General features: G+C 47.4%; 1 protein-coding gene across 4 annotated transcripts in view; it reads left to right on the top strand.

Moving 5' to 3' along the window:
* The first annotated feature begins 1,023 nt into the window (after nt 1–1,023).
* The window catches only part of SORCS3 (sortilin related VPS10 domain containing receptor 3), a 584,946-nt gene continuing 567,865 nt past the window's right edge, over nt 1,024–18,104 (top strand). For all 4 annotated transcript variants that reach the window (XM_082408251.1, XM_082408252.1, XM_082408253.1 and 1 more), the window contains exon 1: nt 1,024–1,652. In XM_082408251.1, the coding sequence (XP_082264377.1) occupies nt 1,026–1,652 (627 nt within the window). In that variant the 5' untranslated portion in view covers nt 1,024–1,025. The remainder of the gene's footprint in view (nt 1,653–18,104) is intronic.

Here is an 18,104-nt window from a genome sequence, read left to right on the forward strand (position 1 = left end):
CCTGGAAATGCAAACACAGCCCGTGCCTGATCCATGCTCGCCCACAGCCCGAGCGCACCCCTCCCTGCCTCGCATCCCATCGTTCACACTAACACGCACACACACGCGTGCAAACGCGCACGCACAGAGCCGCGCGCCCCCGCACACCCAGGCACCCTTGGCTCAGCCAGGTACCCCCACCCTGGGCGCCCGCTGGCCCGCCAGCCTCGGGCGCACCCCTCGCCCCCCCTCACGCACGCGCACGCATGCACTCTCCGAGCCCCCGCACCGGGCGGAGGCACGCGGTGGGAGGTGGGTGGCGGGAGGGACAGGCCAGGGACCCGGGAGCGGAGTCTCCCAGTCAATCCCGCGCTCGCCTTCCGCCAACTGCGTTCCTGCGCGAAGGCTCCGGGCTCCCCTTTGGCTCCCCAACCCGAAGAGTAGGCGCTGAAAACACTTCACCCTCCTCCTCCTCCCTCGAGGCCCCCCCAACCCTCCCTGCGTGCCATCTCCCACCCCCACAAAAGGCCCGGACGGTAACCCCCTAAACGCGGCCAGAAGCGGCTCCTAACTCTTCGCTGGGAGCAGGTTGGAGGCTGGGTTTTAGAGAGACCCTGGATTGGGGTCCGTCGCCAGCCACTCCTCCTGGATTGGGCTTCATTTTCATATTTTAAAAGAGGATTTTCGTATTACCTTTGAATACTCCTGAAAAAATTTCTGGAGGAGCTCGGTGGGAAAGATTTTGCGGGAATCTTGTTTGAAGGGGAAAAAAAAAGCACCGAAGGGGCATTTATTAATTTTTCTCGGGCTTTGGAATCGCCCCGTGGAGAGAGCAAGCCATCAAGAGCCGGGAGGGAAGAGTGGAGAGGACCAGCAAGGCGCACCAGGCCGAGCCACCTCCTTCCCGGCCGCCCCCTCCGCTCTCCCCCGACACACACTCGCTTGCTCGCTTACCAGCGCCTGCACACCCCCCGCGCCGACCCGCACCTCGGGCGGGCGCCACACACTCGGCAGCCCGAGCCGCGGCAGCCGGCAGCCGCAGCGGGATGGAGGCGGCGCGCACGGAGCGCCCCGCAGGCTGGCCCCGGGCGCCTCTCGCCCGCACCGGGCTCCTGCTCCTGTCGACGTGGGTCCTGGCCGGCGCCGAGATCACTTGGGACGCAACGGGCGGTCCTGGGCGCCTCGCGTCTCTGGCTTCGCGGTCCCCGGCGCTGCCTCCTCTCTCGCTGCGGGCAGTGGCAAGCCAGTGGCCGGAGGAGCTGGCGACTGTACGGAGAGGCGCCGCACTGGGGCGCCGGCAGGGACCAGAGCCACTGCCCCAGCCAGGCGGAGGCAGCGGCAGAAAGAAGCAGGGAGAAGCCGGAGGGCTGTTGCCGGCAGGCGCGCAGTGGGGACGGGGCATCTCGGCTCCTGGCAAGCCTGGCGGCACAAGGAGGAGTCGCCGGGCGCAGCCCCCCAGTGCCCTGGAACGCGGAGACACCCAGGCTACTGTCTTAGCCGATGGTTCCAAAGGAAGCCGCTCTCTGGCCAAGGGTCTCCGGGAGGAGGTGAAGGCACCACGGGCTGGGGGGTCGGCGTCCGAAGAGCTCCGGCTACCCAGCACCTCGTTCGCGCTGACCGGGGACTCGGCCCACAACCAAGCCATGGTGCACTGGTCGGGACACAACAGCAGCGTGAGTACCCACCCGGCGGCGGATCTCTCTGTCTGCCGGCAGCGAGGGAAAATGGGCGGCGGGAACGATGGGCAGATAGTTGCTCTGGGTCTAGGTGGAGGCAAGGGGAAGGGGGGGCTCCTCGACTTTTAGACGGACTGGTTCATCCCTCTTTCCCCATGACCCCAACAGGTTAGTGGAGTTTGTTGTAAGACAGCCTGTGCTTTTGTTTACCGGAGGCCCTAGGATTGGGGCCGCCCGGAGGGGAGAGGAAGAAGAGGTCCTTAACGGGATCAATGACCACTTTCTCTGGTACTTGGCTTGTAGAGTCAGTTATCCTGTCGTGGGTGTGTGTGAATTCTTGGGTGAGGACACAGATTGATTTGGGGAAAGAACCGCTGGATAGACTGACGGGTTTCTGCGACTGCCCCGGGGGCTTCCCCCCTTTCCCCTCCAGTCACGCGACGGAAAGCCCAGGAGACTGAGGCCACTCGGACTCTGGTACTCCTGCCCGCCGGGCTTAGGATGCTGCCTCGGGCTCCGGGCGCACTTTCTCCCAGCCTTAGGGGAGGCTGGGCCTTCAGGCAACACTGATTCCCCCTTCAAAACCCAGGCAGCATACAGCTGATTCACTTTGTTAGTTATACAGCAGAAACTAACACAACACTGTAAAGCAATTATACTCCAATAAAGATGTTAAAAATTAAAAAGAACAAACAAACAACCCAGGCAGCTGCCCCGAAAAGCTATAGGAGGGGCAGAAAAAAAGAAGTTTAAAGTGTGAAGTGAAATTCAACACCCATCCTGCACCCCTCGTTCTCACGCAAGCACAAGCACACGTAAGTCGCTGAGCAAAATACTCGCCCCGGCTGCTGAGTCCTGCAACGACAAACTCGCCAAGTGGAGTTGGGTCCCGGTGCTTTCTGTGCACCTCTCCACGCCTCTCTCTCCGCTGCCAGGTTAACCTGGAAGCTGCTGTACGAGAGGTGGCGCCCGGGAGTCCAGTCCGGCGGCTCCGGCGCCCGCGGCCAGACACCGGGCGCAGAGTACCGTCTGCGCAGCCCGCAGCTCGGGCCGGAGGAGCGCCCCACCCTACCCCCAGCTGGCAGCCAGCACGTGCAGTCTAGCCCAGGATCCGCGGGGGATGGCCCTCGGGGAAGAGTGGGGACAGCCTCCGACGATTTACTCCACTCCCCTGCCTTCCTCGGCCCCCACTTCAGCCACTCCTGCGAAAATCCTTTCCTCATCTCTGGCTCTGAGGATCAGATCAGAGCCCGGCACTGGGCAGAGTCTGGGGGATGACGGATGTCTGTACTGGCAGCTTTGGGGAACTCATTTGATGGGAAAGCACCACCCCCGCTCCCTTTATATTTCTCTTCATGACTGACATTAAAGATTTCCCGGGGAAATTTTCGCCTTATTTTAACAGGGCCTGGAGGGTGTCACAGGGGTGAGTGGTGAATTAACAGGAAAGCCAGAAGTCCGCAGAGAGCAGCACATCAGCAATACCGAGCACAGATTTCCTGGTTCCTTCTGACACACAGCACCACGCAGGCAGCACAGCCTGGGTTGGAAGCATTTGGGCAGTCCAGCTTACCAGCAGCGCGGTGGCTGACTCCGTCTGCCTCCAGTGAAGGCCCCCCATAGCTTCGCAGTGGACAGCTCTGGACTTGGGCGGTGGGCAACGTGTGCATTGGGAGGGATGGGTGACTGAGGACTTACAAGTCTCCGAAGGACTCTGTGTGTGTGTGTGTGTTGAGGGGGGAGAGAGAGAGAGAGAGAGAGAGGTAATTCTCTGACCGCAGGGATCGTGACTCTTAACTTCCTTTTAGTTTGATAGTGAGGAATTGTGTGCATGTGTGTTATTTTGTTCGTGTTCTTACTCCATGAGGAGGATGGACAGGATGTGTGGAAGTAAACGTATCCCTAGGAGAAGGAGGAGGTGGTATCTTCACATGTCTGTGATTTTAACACTGCCACATTTGGACGATATAAATTCGCTCTGCCTAAAGAGTTTTTTTATGTTTCTGCTTTTATTTTAAGGATCATTTTCGTGTGTTGACAAATTCCCTGAAGATGGGACCGTTAAAGAGTGCTTTCTGCAAGTAGTTATTAAATGTGCATGGCCTTCTCTGCCCATCTTCAAGGCAGTTATACAGCAGAGGAAGTGAGGGGGCAAGTTTAGCCCCACACGCCCCAGGGAAATGGCTCTTCAGTTAAAAGGGGGTGCAGAGGGCCTGAGGAGTGCATCAGTTGGCCTTGGAGTCCTTAGTGACAGTGATGAGATTTGGGCAGTTCATTAATAGCTCCTCAGGGGTTCATTGGTTGTGCTCGTGGCCAGTCTTACTGTCCAAGCAAAGGACAAGGCAGCACAGGTGAGTGCAGGGACCCCATGGTGTCTACTGTCCCTGGTCCAGAGAGTTACTGCCTCTTTAGCTCTTGGGCTGGACCTGCCTCTTTTGACGATGCTTCACAGGCAATTCCAGCGAGAAGGGCTTCTTTGAGTGTAGGTCTGTGCTGCTCTGAGGAAGATGAGGAAACAGGTTAACATGGCCCTGCCTTTGAGAGACTTTAAGGAAACAACCCTGGGGGAGGAGCTAGGAAACCAGTTTCTGCAACATTACCCAGTTGGTTTCTTTCTCCCCTCCTCCTTTCCCGAGGACAGCAAAAGACGGTACTGTTAAAATAAAGCCAGGGTGAGGAGTGATGGAGATGATGTCCCTTCTGGAAGTTCCCTTTATCATTGGTTTCACAGTGGTTGGAGATGTCCCCAAGGCAGAGAACATGGGGCCTTGCACCAAGCTCTTTTGACGTGAAAAGAGAATTCCATCTTCCCTTCCGACGTAAAGGGTGTTAAGCATGTCCTTCTCTGGGAAGGCCACCGGTTTAATTGTTAACACATTGTGGGGCTTCCCGCTCTCCCTCCAAGTGCCTCTGGTGGACCTCATTCCTGGTGTGAGGTCCTTTTTGGGGAGAGTTTCCTGTTACCCCGTATAATGGAAAATTGAACGCCACTCTGGCCGTCTGCGTTCAGGCATAAGGAAGTAGACATGCAAGGGAAGCACCTCCACCCCACACTATGTGCCCAGCATGTGCGCAGGGGCTGAGAGTCTCATTCTAGGCTTGAGTCACATATTCACTTTGGTCCCAGGAGTGGGGTGGGATGGCTTGGAGGGCAACGGGGGAGGTGCCCAGCAGGCTTGAGCCAGGAGGGGGTGGAGTCTGGGTCCCCCTCTGACCTTTCTTGCCCTGCCAGGTGTTTCGGGGGAGAGGTGAGTGGGCTTGGGCTTGGAGCCTGGACTCTGCCTTATCCATTGGGCCACCGGGGCTGATTGGAGCCTAGATTCTGGAAGAGTGATTTGCCTTTCTCTCTGGTTGTCTCCAGCTGAGATCCTGGTGATTAATGGGCTAGAGAGTGTTTCACAAACACCCAAAGGGAGTCCAGACCCTGTGGCTGTGACAGGGATAATACAGAAAAACACATCATTCTCATCTCCTTCAAAAGAAGAAAGGCGCCTCCTTGCTTGGTCAGTGAGTTGGCAAATGGCTCTGGAGAGTGGAAAGCTGTAAAGACAACAGCCCGCTTTCCGGGCCCCCTCAGCATTGTAAGCCTTGATGGGGATCCCCTGTTCTGGTGCTGAGGGGAGAATGCTGCACCCTCCCGTAGATTGATCCCCATGCCTTTCCTGCAGCTCACTCCCAGAGACAGCGATTTGCAGGCTGCTACCCCTGCAGTGTGTCTGGTTGGAAGGACTTGCTAGATGGTATTCATGTGCCCAACTCTGCACCTTGGTGAAGAGAAACAGGGAGATGCCAATAACCCGGCATCCTTACCCTGCTAGCAGGGGGAACGCACTGACTCTCCCAGGCACGATTTCATACCCGTAACTAATTCAGCTGGACGGTGTTCTAAAATATTTACTCTTAATGTGCAAAATAGTGACAGATTTGATCAGATTAATTGTGTTTCACTCACTGGAGCATCTAATTGTGGCTCCCAAACAGATTTTTCAAATAGCTTTTGGCTGGGTTGTCTAACCTTCTCGTCCCCGCTCTCAGTCCCCGTGTCATGATATCTTAATGCATTTTGCCTTCTCAGAGGCTTAATAAAGAAGCCTGCCACAAGCTCAATATCAAAAAAAAAACAAACAACCCAATCCAAAAATGGGCAGAAGACCTAAATAGACATTTCTCCAAAGAAGATATACAGATTGCCAACAAACACATGAAAGGATGCTCAACATCACTAATCATCAGAGAAATGCAAATCAAAACTACAGTGAGGTATCACCTCACACCAGTCAGAATGGCCATCATCAAAAAATCTACAAACAGTGAATGCTGGAGAGGTTGTGGAGAAAAGGGAACCCTCTTGCACTGTTGGTGGGAATGTAAACTGATACAGCCACTATGGAGAACAGTATGGAGGTTCCTTAAAAAACTAAAAATAGAATTACCATATGACCCAGCAATCCCACTACTGGGCATATACCCAGAGAAAACCATAATTCAAAAAGAGTCATGTACCACAGTGTTCATTGCAGCTCTATTTACAATAGCCAGGACATGGAAACAACCTAAGTGTCCACCGACAGATGAATGGATAAAGAAGATGTGGCATATATATACAATGGAATGTTATTCAGCCATAAAAAGAAACAAAATTGAGTTATTTGTAGTGAGGTGGATGGACCTAGAGTCTGTCATACAGAGTGAAGTAAGTTAGAAAGAGAAAAACAAATACTGTATGCTAACACATATATATGGAATTAAAAAAAAAAAAAGGTTCTGAAGAACCTGGGGCAGGACAGGAATAACAGCAGAGACGTAGAGAATGGACTTGAGGACACAGGGAGGGGGAAGGGACGAAGCTGGGACGAAGTGAGAGAGTGGCATGGACTTACATATACTACCAACTGTAAAATAGATAGCTAGTGGGAAGCGGCCGCATAGCACAGGGAGATCAGCTCGGTGCTTTGTGACCACCTAGAGGGGTGGGATAGGGAGGGTGGGAGGGAGATGCAAGAGGGAGGAGATATGGGGATATATGTATATGTATAGCTGATTCACTTTGTTATAAAGCAGAAACTAACACACCATTGTAAAGCAGTTATACTCCAATAAAGATGTTAAAAAAAAAAAAAAAGCCTGCCACAGAAGCTGTTCTTCAGGGGTTCGCCAAAACGAATCTGTTTTTAATTAATATTACAAGGGGAGCCATCTCAGTTGAGATGTAGCTGGGAAATGCCACGGGACATAACAGCGCTAACTGCTCCTGGTCACCATAGGCCTGGGGGTGGTGAGTGGAGGGACCGCACACTGGCTGTTTGCTCTGCGTTTTCTCTGATGGCCCAGTTACAGGGCGTGATTTGCTTCTCAGATCCTGCAGTGATTTCCAAGGTAAGCAGAAGTTGCAAACTCCTTAATTGGGAGGCCCAATTTAATGATGGCAGAAATGCAGTGGTTGGAACTCGCTTTGTAGTTGGCAGAGAAGGAACGCGGGAAGTGGCTTCTCAGATTGTGTTGGATTTAAGGGAAGGGAGTTGTGGCAGGAAGGCTGAGGAGGGAGCGGGGGCAGAAGGGAGAACTGCTCTTTCCTCGGCTGTGTAAATCCTACTGTAACTGGGGGCACTTTGGAACCGGGTGATCGTCCTCTAGGGAGCAGAGAGGTGTGACAAAGCTGGATGGCTGAAATAGGAGGGTGTGTCTGGAGGGTTTATCCAAGGCCACGTACACCAAGGCCTGGGGGCTGGACTCGCCTGTTGATTTCCTGCTTCCTTTGGCCTCTTGGCTGGCTTGAGACACTTCCCTATGAGGAGAAAATGTCAAAGGATGAATTTTCAGCAAGTTTGGGGGAAAAGAGGTCTTGTGAAGTTGGAGGTGGAAAGTGTAGCATGCCGGCGCCTGGTGGGCCACTTTGGGTAAGCAGCAGTGGCAGTGTGGGACGGATGGCCTTCAGCTAACCGTGGTCATCCCCCTGTTGTGGTGGGTCACTGAGAGAAGGGTCTGGATGCTGCTCTGACTTTGTTGGCAGAGAGTGGAGATGAGAGAGCTCCGCTTTACACGCAGTAGAGAGACGCAACTGTGTTTGACCAAGTGGGTGAATGAGTGAGTCCCAAGTCTCATTGAGCAGAGGCTACGAAGGGATTGAAAACCCTTGTCCCTTGGGATAGCGATGCTTCCTTTCTCAGGTTGTTCATAACTTGACCGGTACTATAATCAGGAGCATTTCACCCAGGACGTCTCCATTCTCGCTTGAGTACCTTTAGCCTCTTGAATTAAACTCCAGAGTCCTTTAGCCTGCCATTCAAGGCTCTTCACTGCGTATGTCCTGGATCTGCTTCTCCAACTCTGCATCTGACCGTTCCCTGATGGGCCCCTTCACTCTAGCCAAGGCAGCCCCTTCATTGTCCCAGACCCCTTCTTGACTCAAGCCTTTGCTCTTAAGGTCTCCTCCACTCAGGATACCCCTCTTCCTCTCTTGAGATGCACCCATTACTCATGGCTCAGTTTAAGATTCAAACATGCTTCTCTATAGAACCTTTCTTAGAAGCATTTATTTTTCTTTCTCCTAACTGTTTATAGAATTTACAGCCTGTACCACACATTTGATTATGTTTAGTTTGCACTTGGTTATTTTATGAGTGTTTTGAAGGTGAGGGATGAGGGATAAAATGCTTACACCAGCACCTCATCCCCACACCTGCTGTGAGTTCTTCTCTTCTCATGTGTGCCTTGTGACCTGTGGCCTGGTGCTTGGCCTGTGCTGGAAGAGAATCTAGTTTAGGGGAAAAGCTGGACATAGTTATGTAGGGTCATCAAGGATCTTGTTAGGTTGTAGATTATTTAGCCTGGGTATGATTGTATGACTTGTGTGAATTCATACTTGTGGAGGGTTTTCATCATGAATGCCATCCTCTTCAGGATATATTAGGAACAGAGGTAGGCTGGGAGCAAGAAACAAAGCCATATGGTAAACAGGAGCAAGGGTTCTGGAGCTGGGTGCCTGGGTTTGAATCCTGCCTCTGTCTCTCTCTCTCCTTCTCTCTCTCTCTCTCTCTTTTTTTTTTTTTTTGGTTAAGTTTAATTTAGTCTTTAAAGAATTGAAATATAGTTGCGTACAGTATTATATAGGTTACAGGTATACAATATTGTGATTCACAGTTTTTAAAGGTTATCCTCCATTAATAGTTATTATAAAATATTGGCTATCTTCCCTGTGTTGTACAGTATATCCTTGTAGCTTATTTTATACCTAATAGTTTGTACCTCTTACTCCCCTACCCCTATATTGCCCCTCCCCACTTCCCTCTCCCCACTAGGAGCCACGAGTTTGTTCTCTATATCTGTGAGTCTGCTTCTTTTTTGTTATATTTACTAATTTGTTATATATTTTTAGATTCCACATATAAGTGATGTCATACACCATTTGTCTTTCTCTGACTTACTTCACCTAGCATAATGCCCTCTAAGTCCATCCATGTTGCTGCAAATGGCAAAATTTCACTCTTCTTTATGGCTGAGTAGTATTCCATTGTGTATGTATATATGTATATATACCACATCTTCTTTATCCACTCATCTGTTGATGGACACTTAGGTTGCTTCCATGTCTTAGCAATTATAAATAATGCTGCTATGAACATTGGGGGTGCATGTATCTTTTCGAATTAGTGTTTTTGTTTTTTTTTTTTGGATATATACCCAGGAGTGAGATTTCTGGGTCATATGATAGTTCTATTTTTAGTTTTTTGAGGACGCGCCATATTGTTTTCCATGGTGGCTGCACCAATTTACATTCCCACCAACAGTGTAGGAGGGCTCCCTTTTCTCCACATCCTCGCCAACATTTATTTGTTGTCTTTTTGATGGCAGCCACTCTGACAGGTGTGACGTGATACCTCATTGTGGTTTTGATTTGCATTTCCCTAATGATTAGTGATGTTGAACATCTTCTGATGTGCCCATTGGCCATCTGCCTGTCTTCTTTGGAGAACTGTCTATTCAGTTCTCCCGCCCATTTTTTTTTTTTCCTGCCCATTTTTAAATTGGGCTGTCTGCCTCTTGTCTCTTAATAGCTGTGTGACATTGGGCAAGTTGTCACCCTCTCTTGTCTATTTTTTCATCTACGAAAGGGAGTGATAATAATAGTACCTCTCACATTGGGCTATTTCAAGGATTAAATAAGATATTGTACATAGCAAAGTGTTTAAAAGAAATGCCTGACCTGTAGTTAGTCCTCCAGATATTTTAGTTAGTTTAGTTGTTATTCTTATATTAGAAGGGGTTTTCTCTTCCTTTGCAGATGGAAACACAGAAGCAGAGGAAGGAGGTACTTGCCCCAAGTTTCCCAGTGACCTGATTGCAAAGCCCTTGGCTACAACCCAGTTCTCAGTGAGATGCTCATTTCAACCACCTCCCATAGAGCATGCCCTGACTCAGACGAGTCTTTGCGTGTCTGCCTTCTGTGTCATGCTAAGGGAAACAGTGAAAGAGAGAAGTGTGAGTGGCTGGGGACCCGGCTGATTGAAACTCATACTCAGAATTTGTAATAGAAATGGTTAGAAGCAGGTGCTTAGAGTCAGGTTAACGATTATACTAAAGACAGCTAATAAGTGGAACATTTTCTCAGGGCTTTTGTTGAGTGGAGTTTTGAGAAAGGCATCCAGAAAGATGAAGAGTAGCTTCTCTTGGCTTGGGCACCCATGATTATACCTCACAGTTAATCATGGAAGACTTCTTGAAGGAAGTGAGTGAAATGTGTAGCTTTCATAGAAAATAGGAGAACACAGGGCTGCTGGGACTGGTGGACAAGAAAAGCCTGGAGTGCCAAAGACTCATTTCATCCAAGTCATGGGATGGACCTTGGTGTTCAAGGTTCGCTTCTCCTTTCCATCTCCTACCTCTGCTTTGTGCCTGGCATGAAATGGGGATATCCGTGGCTGGAACTCTCTGCATGATGTCTGCAGCCTCTTTCCCAGAATTATCATATTGGCCAGACCCATGAATATTTTGTAATAATCCACATCCATCGAGGTACAGGTTTGTACCTGCCTGTACCCTTTTTGCCTGCACCCTGTGCACTTCGAGTGGAACCTGAGATCCCTACACAGACACTAGAGGGAGTGTTGCCCTGGGAAAGAAGTGAAAATAAATAGAATGAAATAATAAAACAAATACTGCATGAGGAATTGTTCCAAGGGAGTGAAGAAGAGCGGTAGCAGCCTGCAGGTTCATTGTATGAGGGTGACCCATAGAAGAACAATTGATTAGCAACCGAGCAGCTGAGTCCTGGGGGACTGATCATTCAGCCCCTTCCCGCAGAAAAAAGGAAATGGATGTTTTCTACAAATACAGACGTTCTGCAGTCCATTCAACCCATAAATGACTCAACTAAGACTCCAGATGTAAATGCAGCCAGAAGTGATGCTCAGGCTTGGGTCTTCCATCTCTTCTGCATTTTCTGCTTTTGTGCTCCCTCACTTTCTTGGGCATCGTGATCAGTTAATATAAGCTTATTGAGTTGAATGACATAAGTACATTCTTAAATACTTAAAACTGCCTGGGTAAAGAATGCGTGTCTTGGGAATGGGGAAGAATCTGGCTGCTTCTTGCTGCCTCCAGGCCTAGGGTCTGCATCCCTGGGACATCACAATGGCCTCTCACCTGTTCCCAGGTCCCGTGTACCTAACTCAGTCATCTCTAAGCCTTTTTGGCATCTATGTGAGGTAAGAAGTTTCTCTTCCAGATGGGTAGAATCAGGTTAAAGAGTACACTGCTGCGTAAGAAATGAACATTTTCCTTTTAAAGTCTGTTCTCAGTGGGAGACGGAGAACAATTACGGAGTTGAACATTTTTTTCAGTTGCTCAAGTTGCTATATCTGAATGTGATTACACGTACTGGGGGAACTCGTTACGTTAAGAGTTTTGAGGCCGTGGTACTGGAGATGCAGAGAAGCTTGTTTACCAGGGTGGAGGCAGGTAGAGGAAAGAATCTTTAGAGGCAAAAGAATTGCTCATATAACTGTGTTGCTTTCAGTGTTATCTGTGCTTGAAAGCAAACTTTTCACTGGAAGATTTCTCAAAACTCAGACATTTTTTTTTCTGTTATGGGAAGGCCCCCAAGCAACAGTGATTTCAAACAAGTCTCTGAGCCTTAGTTTCACTGGCTGTAAAATGGGAATAATACTGGGATGTTGTGAATCTTATAGATAATACTCTGAAGGGGTTAGCATAGTAGGCTATTACACTGGTTAAAAAATGTTAGTTCTCATTATCGCCTAGGCAGGAAATGGGGTAGGTTGAGTGTCTGTCTTTTTGTAGCAGATATGTTGGTACCCTGCCCATATGCCCTCTGCACTTGCCATCTGTCTGCAATCTGGCCTGACTTCTAACCACCAGCACCAGGGACTGTGTGCCCACTGGGGCTTTCTTCGATTACACAGGTGCAGGCTGGAAGCATCAGGGAATTGATTTCCATCAAGGAGTAGGGAGCAACCACTTGACAATGACTGTTGGAAGCTGGTGGATAAATACCCCAGCTCCCTTGCCCTTTGGGGTGGGGTAACTCTGAAGCTTGTTTTCTACACCATCTCCCAGAGCTACCAGTGGGATTAAGCCCCAATTGCCTAAGGTGGTAACTTGCTTGCTTTATTGGCTACCTTCCCATCCCTATCTCCTTTCTCCACCCCACAGTCAGTATCACCTGGGATCACCTACCAAATAAACTACACTTGACCCTTCAACAATGTGGGGTTAGGGACCTGGCCCTCCACACAGTCAAAAATCTGTGTATGACTTTACAGTTGGCCCTCCAGTATGTGAAGTTCCGTGTCCGCGGATTCAACCAACCAACTTAAAGACAGGCAGAGAGAAAGAATAACTTCTTACTCTTCCTTTGTGTTCTATTCAGGCCTTCAGTGGGTTGAATGAGGCCCACCCACATTGGGAGGGCAATCTGCTTTACTTAATCTACCAATTCGTATGTTAAACTCATCCAGAAACACCTTCACAGACACACTTAGTATAATGTTTGATCTAATTTCTGGACACTCCGTGGCACAGTCAAGTTAACACATAAAATTATCCATCACACCAAATCAGGAATTTCCCTCATCTCTTATAAAATTATGCATCAGGCCCTACCGTGGGACATACTGGGTATAGAGAGGGAAATGGAGTCACTGACCCCAGTTGTGAGAGGGTCTTCCTTTTGGGTTGGCACCTTCCAGAAGGAAGGAGCTCAGGTTATATTGAGTGGCAGGAATATGGCATTGGGGCTTTGAGGAGGGGACACACACCCAAATTAGTTTTCACTGTCATTTCTCAGAGCTAAAGAGCCCCTCCCCATCCCAGGGCATGTGCTTGGTCTTCACAATACATCGTCTCCCTCAAATTTGGACCTCTACCTGCTGATGGACGGTCTCTCACCTAAGAATAAGGTGTGATTCTTTTTTTTCTTAGACTTTGTCAAGATTTTGGCAGGAAGCAGCTGAGCTTACAGTTGGTACCTTCCCTTCTGAGATATCCTTAGTGAGGGGCATCACGAGAGGTTGGAAAGAATATTGGCCTGGGAGTTGGGATGTCCAGATGGCCTCCTGATTTACATTAACTCTCTTCAGCAAGTCACATGTTTCTTAGGTGTAAGAGAAAGAAGACCCTTCCAGGTATAGTAGCTTATTATGTCTGTGAGTAAAAAAAATTTTAATGGGCTCATTAGTAAGGAAAGGTTCTAGAACTATGATTTTAAAAATACTGGAAAATGCTTTTTTCACACACGTATAAATTTGGTCTTATCCGATGCAGATGTACTTACTTTCATTCATTCATTCATTCAGTAATTTGTTTGCTTAGTGTGATGCTAATTAAGTTATCTGGATTTTCTGGGATTCAGTTTCCTTACCTATAAAATGAAAGAGTCACTTATGCAACTCTTGATTCAGGCCCATCTCACAACAAGCTAGATATGGTATTAGGTCAATCATTTCTTTATGTGTGAAATGGGGACAATTCTGTTTGCTCCCCTTATGTCGCAGTTAAATAATGAGCTACTGCACCTGTCAGCCTTTTGAAAAGAGTGCTTTTCAAAGCGCTGTGAACAGGAGCAATATGAGCAGGGAGTGATATGAACTCATGATATTAGTTCACATTACTTCTCCTTTATTCCTTGAGTAGCTGGAGGTCCTTCCATAGCAGATTTGAGACCACGTGTTTCTTTTGCCTTCTCCTAGCACAAATGAAACACTATCATTAGCACACAAACCATGGTGTTAAAAAACTCGAGATTCTTATTCCAGGCATGATGTACAATTTATTTCAAGTCACATCTGATATAATAAAAGTCTCAGATGGGAGTGTAATTTGATGTTTATAAAAAAACAACAACATTTGTTCCAGGTCTTGACCTGTATTGATTGCTCTGCCTTATTCCTTTCAGACAATATGAAATATTTGGGGAGCATCTACTATATGCCTAGTGATGCAGAATGTGCAAAAGAGTGCACCATGGCTTTGTTTCTATTGGTGAGGCCTATCATGCCGACTGGATACCCAAAAAGCTTATAGTCTTGTGTGTGGAAATCACATTATTAGACTAATATTGCAAAGAACAATGTGAGATCATGTAAAATATGTGCTAAATTTGAGCATTCTTAGGAAATACATTGAATGTAATCAAGACCACGGTAAATGGAAACTAATAAAATGTTTAAAATATTATGGTTGTTTTATTATCTACAAAAAAATCCAGTAGCATGATTAGAAATAGATGTAATCCTCATGACTAAATCTGTGTCACTTGATGAGAAGTGTTCTGAGCTTTGAGGTCAAATAGATTATTTTATGCTATGACAGTTGCTCAGAATTCTGCCATATTAGTTTGGACTATTTTTCTTGGTCTGCTTTTGTTTTTCCTTGAGTTTCTAATTGTTTTATCTTCCTCACAGGAAGACAAACATCTGTTTTTTTCATCATAGCACTAAGATAGTCCAGCTTCTTAATTGTATTTTTAGTGGATATTCTAATTTGTACTGATATCCTTCTAGGCCTGCTTCCCTATTGTCATCTTGATATTTCTATTTATTTTACTCCTGGATTAGTGCCTCTGTTTCTTGGATTCCATTCCTCTCTTTTGGGCTGAGTTTCATTTTTCTGTGGTAGAGCCTCAAGTATTCTTTTTCAGAGAGTGCAAGGGAATGTCCTGGCTTATTCCTGTGTCCTGACATAAATATTGCTAGGTTCCTTCTAACTCTCAAAAGATCCTGCCTTGGATGGTACATTATATAGTCACCCAGTGCTTGAGTGATACTTTTTATTTTCATTGTTGACATGTCTAAAATTTATTTTGGTCTCACACGGGTTTGATGGTTCATGTGGACATAGAAATCTAAGGTCAAAAAAATTACCCTTGGGTCTTTGAAGTTCTTAGAGTACTTGCTGGTTTTGCATCATATGCTATTTTTGGATGATGTGTGTCTTCCGCCTCAAGGGACTGATGAGGGTGGGGAAAGGATATGCCTAGCATGGGACACCGTGGCTTTGTTCCTGTTGGTGAGGCCTAACCCTCTAAGGGAACCTCATGCATTAAAACCAGATTTATACAAAATCAGCAGTACAGTGTGGGAGATTAAATAAATGCTCTCTGGGGCAATTTGCCATAGACACTTTACCTGAATACCTTTAATATATAACTCAACCAGATGAGGTAGTCTTGGCTACCTTTTATTTAAAAAATTTAAAATAGCTTTAAAAAATGTCATCAGATATTCAACAGGTATTTGCGGGGTGCCGTCTATGTGCCAGGTGCTGCTGGGCTCAGAGTACGGTGCGCTCTGAAGGAGAGGTTCACGATACTATCAGAGGTTACACCAGCGACATTAACTTGGAGAGGGCAGAGAGGCAGAGGCAGATGAGCAAGGTCAATTAGGTGAAGAGGAATGGGCAGAGTGTTCAGGGCACACAGCTTCTCTGGCATGAGGGAGCAAGGTTTCTGGAAGGGACAGAAAGAAGGACAGAGTGTCTGGAGCAGAGGGTTTGTGGCTTAGGGGCTGGTGAGAGATGAAGCTAGACAGGCAGGCATGGCTTAGACCAAGCAGGGCCATATGGGCCCCTGGGAAGGAGTTTATTCTTTGTCCTATGAGCAAAGGGGTAAGCCTCGGGAAAGTTTAAAGTCGGAGAGTCATATAATTAAATTTGACCAGCCTGTGGCTTGGAGGGAGAAAAGGCTGGGTTCTAGGAGACCAGAGTGTTGCCGTGGCTCGAGAGGATGGTGGCTTGGGTGGTGGCAGTGTAGGTGGTGAGAAGGAGCCCACTGAAGAGCTATTCAGCGGGCGTGCTTGATTGTGTTGTTGCCTCCTCTGTATAGTCCTTCACTCCCCTCTCTAACTCCCTTATACTGGGCTTTTGTAGTGCCCTTTCTCTCTGGGTGGGGCATTCTTCCCCATCTCCTACCTTGGGTTTGGGCTTGTGACTCGCTTTGCCCAATAGCAGGAGTGCCAGTTCTAAGCTTAGTTATCAGAAGGCATTGTGTATCTACATGCTGTCTTGCAGCTCTGCAGTAGCCATGAGAAAAACATGCCCAGGCTAGCCCACCGGTCCTGGGTAGAGAACTAGAGACAAGTCGTATGTAACCACTCCCAGCCAAGCCCAGCCTAGATCAGCCCAGCCCAGCCCAGCCATGGGCAGCAGAACTGCCCAACCGAGCCCAACTGTGAGCAGCCAACCCACAGCTGCCCTGTATACTTATGAGAACAAATGATTGTTGTGACAGTAAATGATTGAGATTCGAGTGGTTTGTTCTGCAGCACTTTTGCAGCAAAAGCTGATACAGCAGATAAAAGCAACAGAATTTGATAGACTGGATGTAGCAAATTTGTGGGACCGTGACTACAGTGTAAAGGGAGGCTCGCTTATATTTCAAGATCATTAACCTCATATATGCTCAGGGCTATACTTAAGTGTGTCTTTTTGGTGGTTTCCTGCCACTCACCTCTCTTTACAATTCATGGCTTCTTTTCCTGGAGCTGAATGAAGTAGGTCAGATTCATGGTCCAAAAGAATTAATCTTCCACTCTTTTTCCTTCTCCCTTCTCATTCTCTTTCCAACAGCCTGATCAGATTCCAGCAGAGTGTTTGAGCTGAGCGGTCCTCAGATACTTCCATGAGGGCCTTCAAGCCCTAACGCTCAGTGTATTCTTGGTAGAGTTGAAGTCAATTTCTGCTCTAGCGGGGAAGATGGGATTTCACTTAAAGGGGGGAGAAATGTGGGGCAAGGGATTTTCTTGGTCTTGACTGAGTATTTAAAATACATTAGTGCTGATAAAATATTTAGCTTTTAAACAACAAATTTAATATAGGGAATTGTGTTTTATTTATTAATGGCAGTTGCAGAGAGGTTGGTAGGAGTTGTGCGAAAGTGCACTGTTGTGATTTTGCAAAGTATAGTAATTACTGTAATGTTTTGTTGAATTATTAATACCTACTATGCCTGCAGGAACATGCTCTTCTGCAGTTGAATAGATTTCAAGATTGCCTTTTCCCTCTTCTGGTTTTGTTTTGTGTTTTCTTTTCTTTTGTGCATACTTATGAATTTTTAAAGAAATGGAATTAGGAGGCAGAGTTGATAATATTGTGTGAAACACCGTTGTCACACCCTGTAACTGAACATAGGCAGGCAGTAGAGAAACACTGTAGTTCCTTGACAATCCCCTGCCTCAGCCAAGCCTCTTTGTAGTCCAGACTGAGGAATGCTGAAAGAATTGTCTGGGAAAAAAAGGACTCATCAGTGGGCCTTTTTCATGAGCTGAGATGAGGAGAGTAAATAGTAGGGAGGTCATGCGTGTGCACACGTGAGTATTATGTGCACACACCTCTAAGCAGAGCTGATCTGACCTGTTGATGGATTTGGCAGGTTTTCAGGTGTATGTGTTGAAGCAGTACTAGCATCCTTTATTAGATATTTCAACAGCTATTACTTAGTCTCTATTATGGCCTCAAAAGAAATTATTGGGGATGACGATGATGATAGCTTAGTGGTCGTATGAACGGGCTCATGCTGCAAGAGGACTCTGAATCCAAGTGCAAGGTACACATAGGAGCATCCCTTTTGGTTGTGACTAAACTGAAACTGGAGGGCCAGCCTCCACATCATCATCTATCAGCTTTATGAAATGGTCCAAATCAGTCAACATCTGAGATTCACATTTTCTCATCTGTATATTAGTTGCAAGGATCAAAATGAAATCATATATTTGAAAGGGCATTATAAACTATACATTTCCAGACATGTGTAAGGGAATGCTATTGTTACCAAATCATAGGAAAAGTTGCTCATTCTTGTGCTGTGATTTTGAGGGGCAGCAGAGAGGATTCTGTGCTCAATTTTTTGGGGGGGAGGGGGAGCAGAAACATCACAATTCAAGAGTCCTTCCTTTGGGTTAAACATTGTTCTCTCCAAGATCCTCTTGAAATATAAAT

Source organism: Balaenoptera borealis, assembly GCF_965194805.1.
Source record: "Balaenoptera borealis genome assembly, chromosome: 10".
Classification (NCBI taxonomy): Eukaryota; Metazoa; Chordata; class Mammalia; order Artiodactyla; family Balaenopteridae; genus Balaenoptera; species Balaenoptera borealis.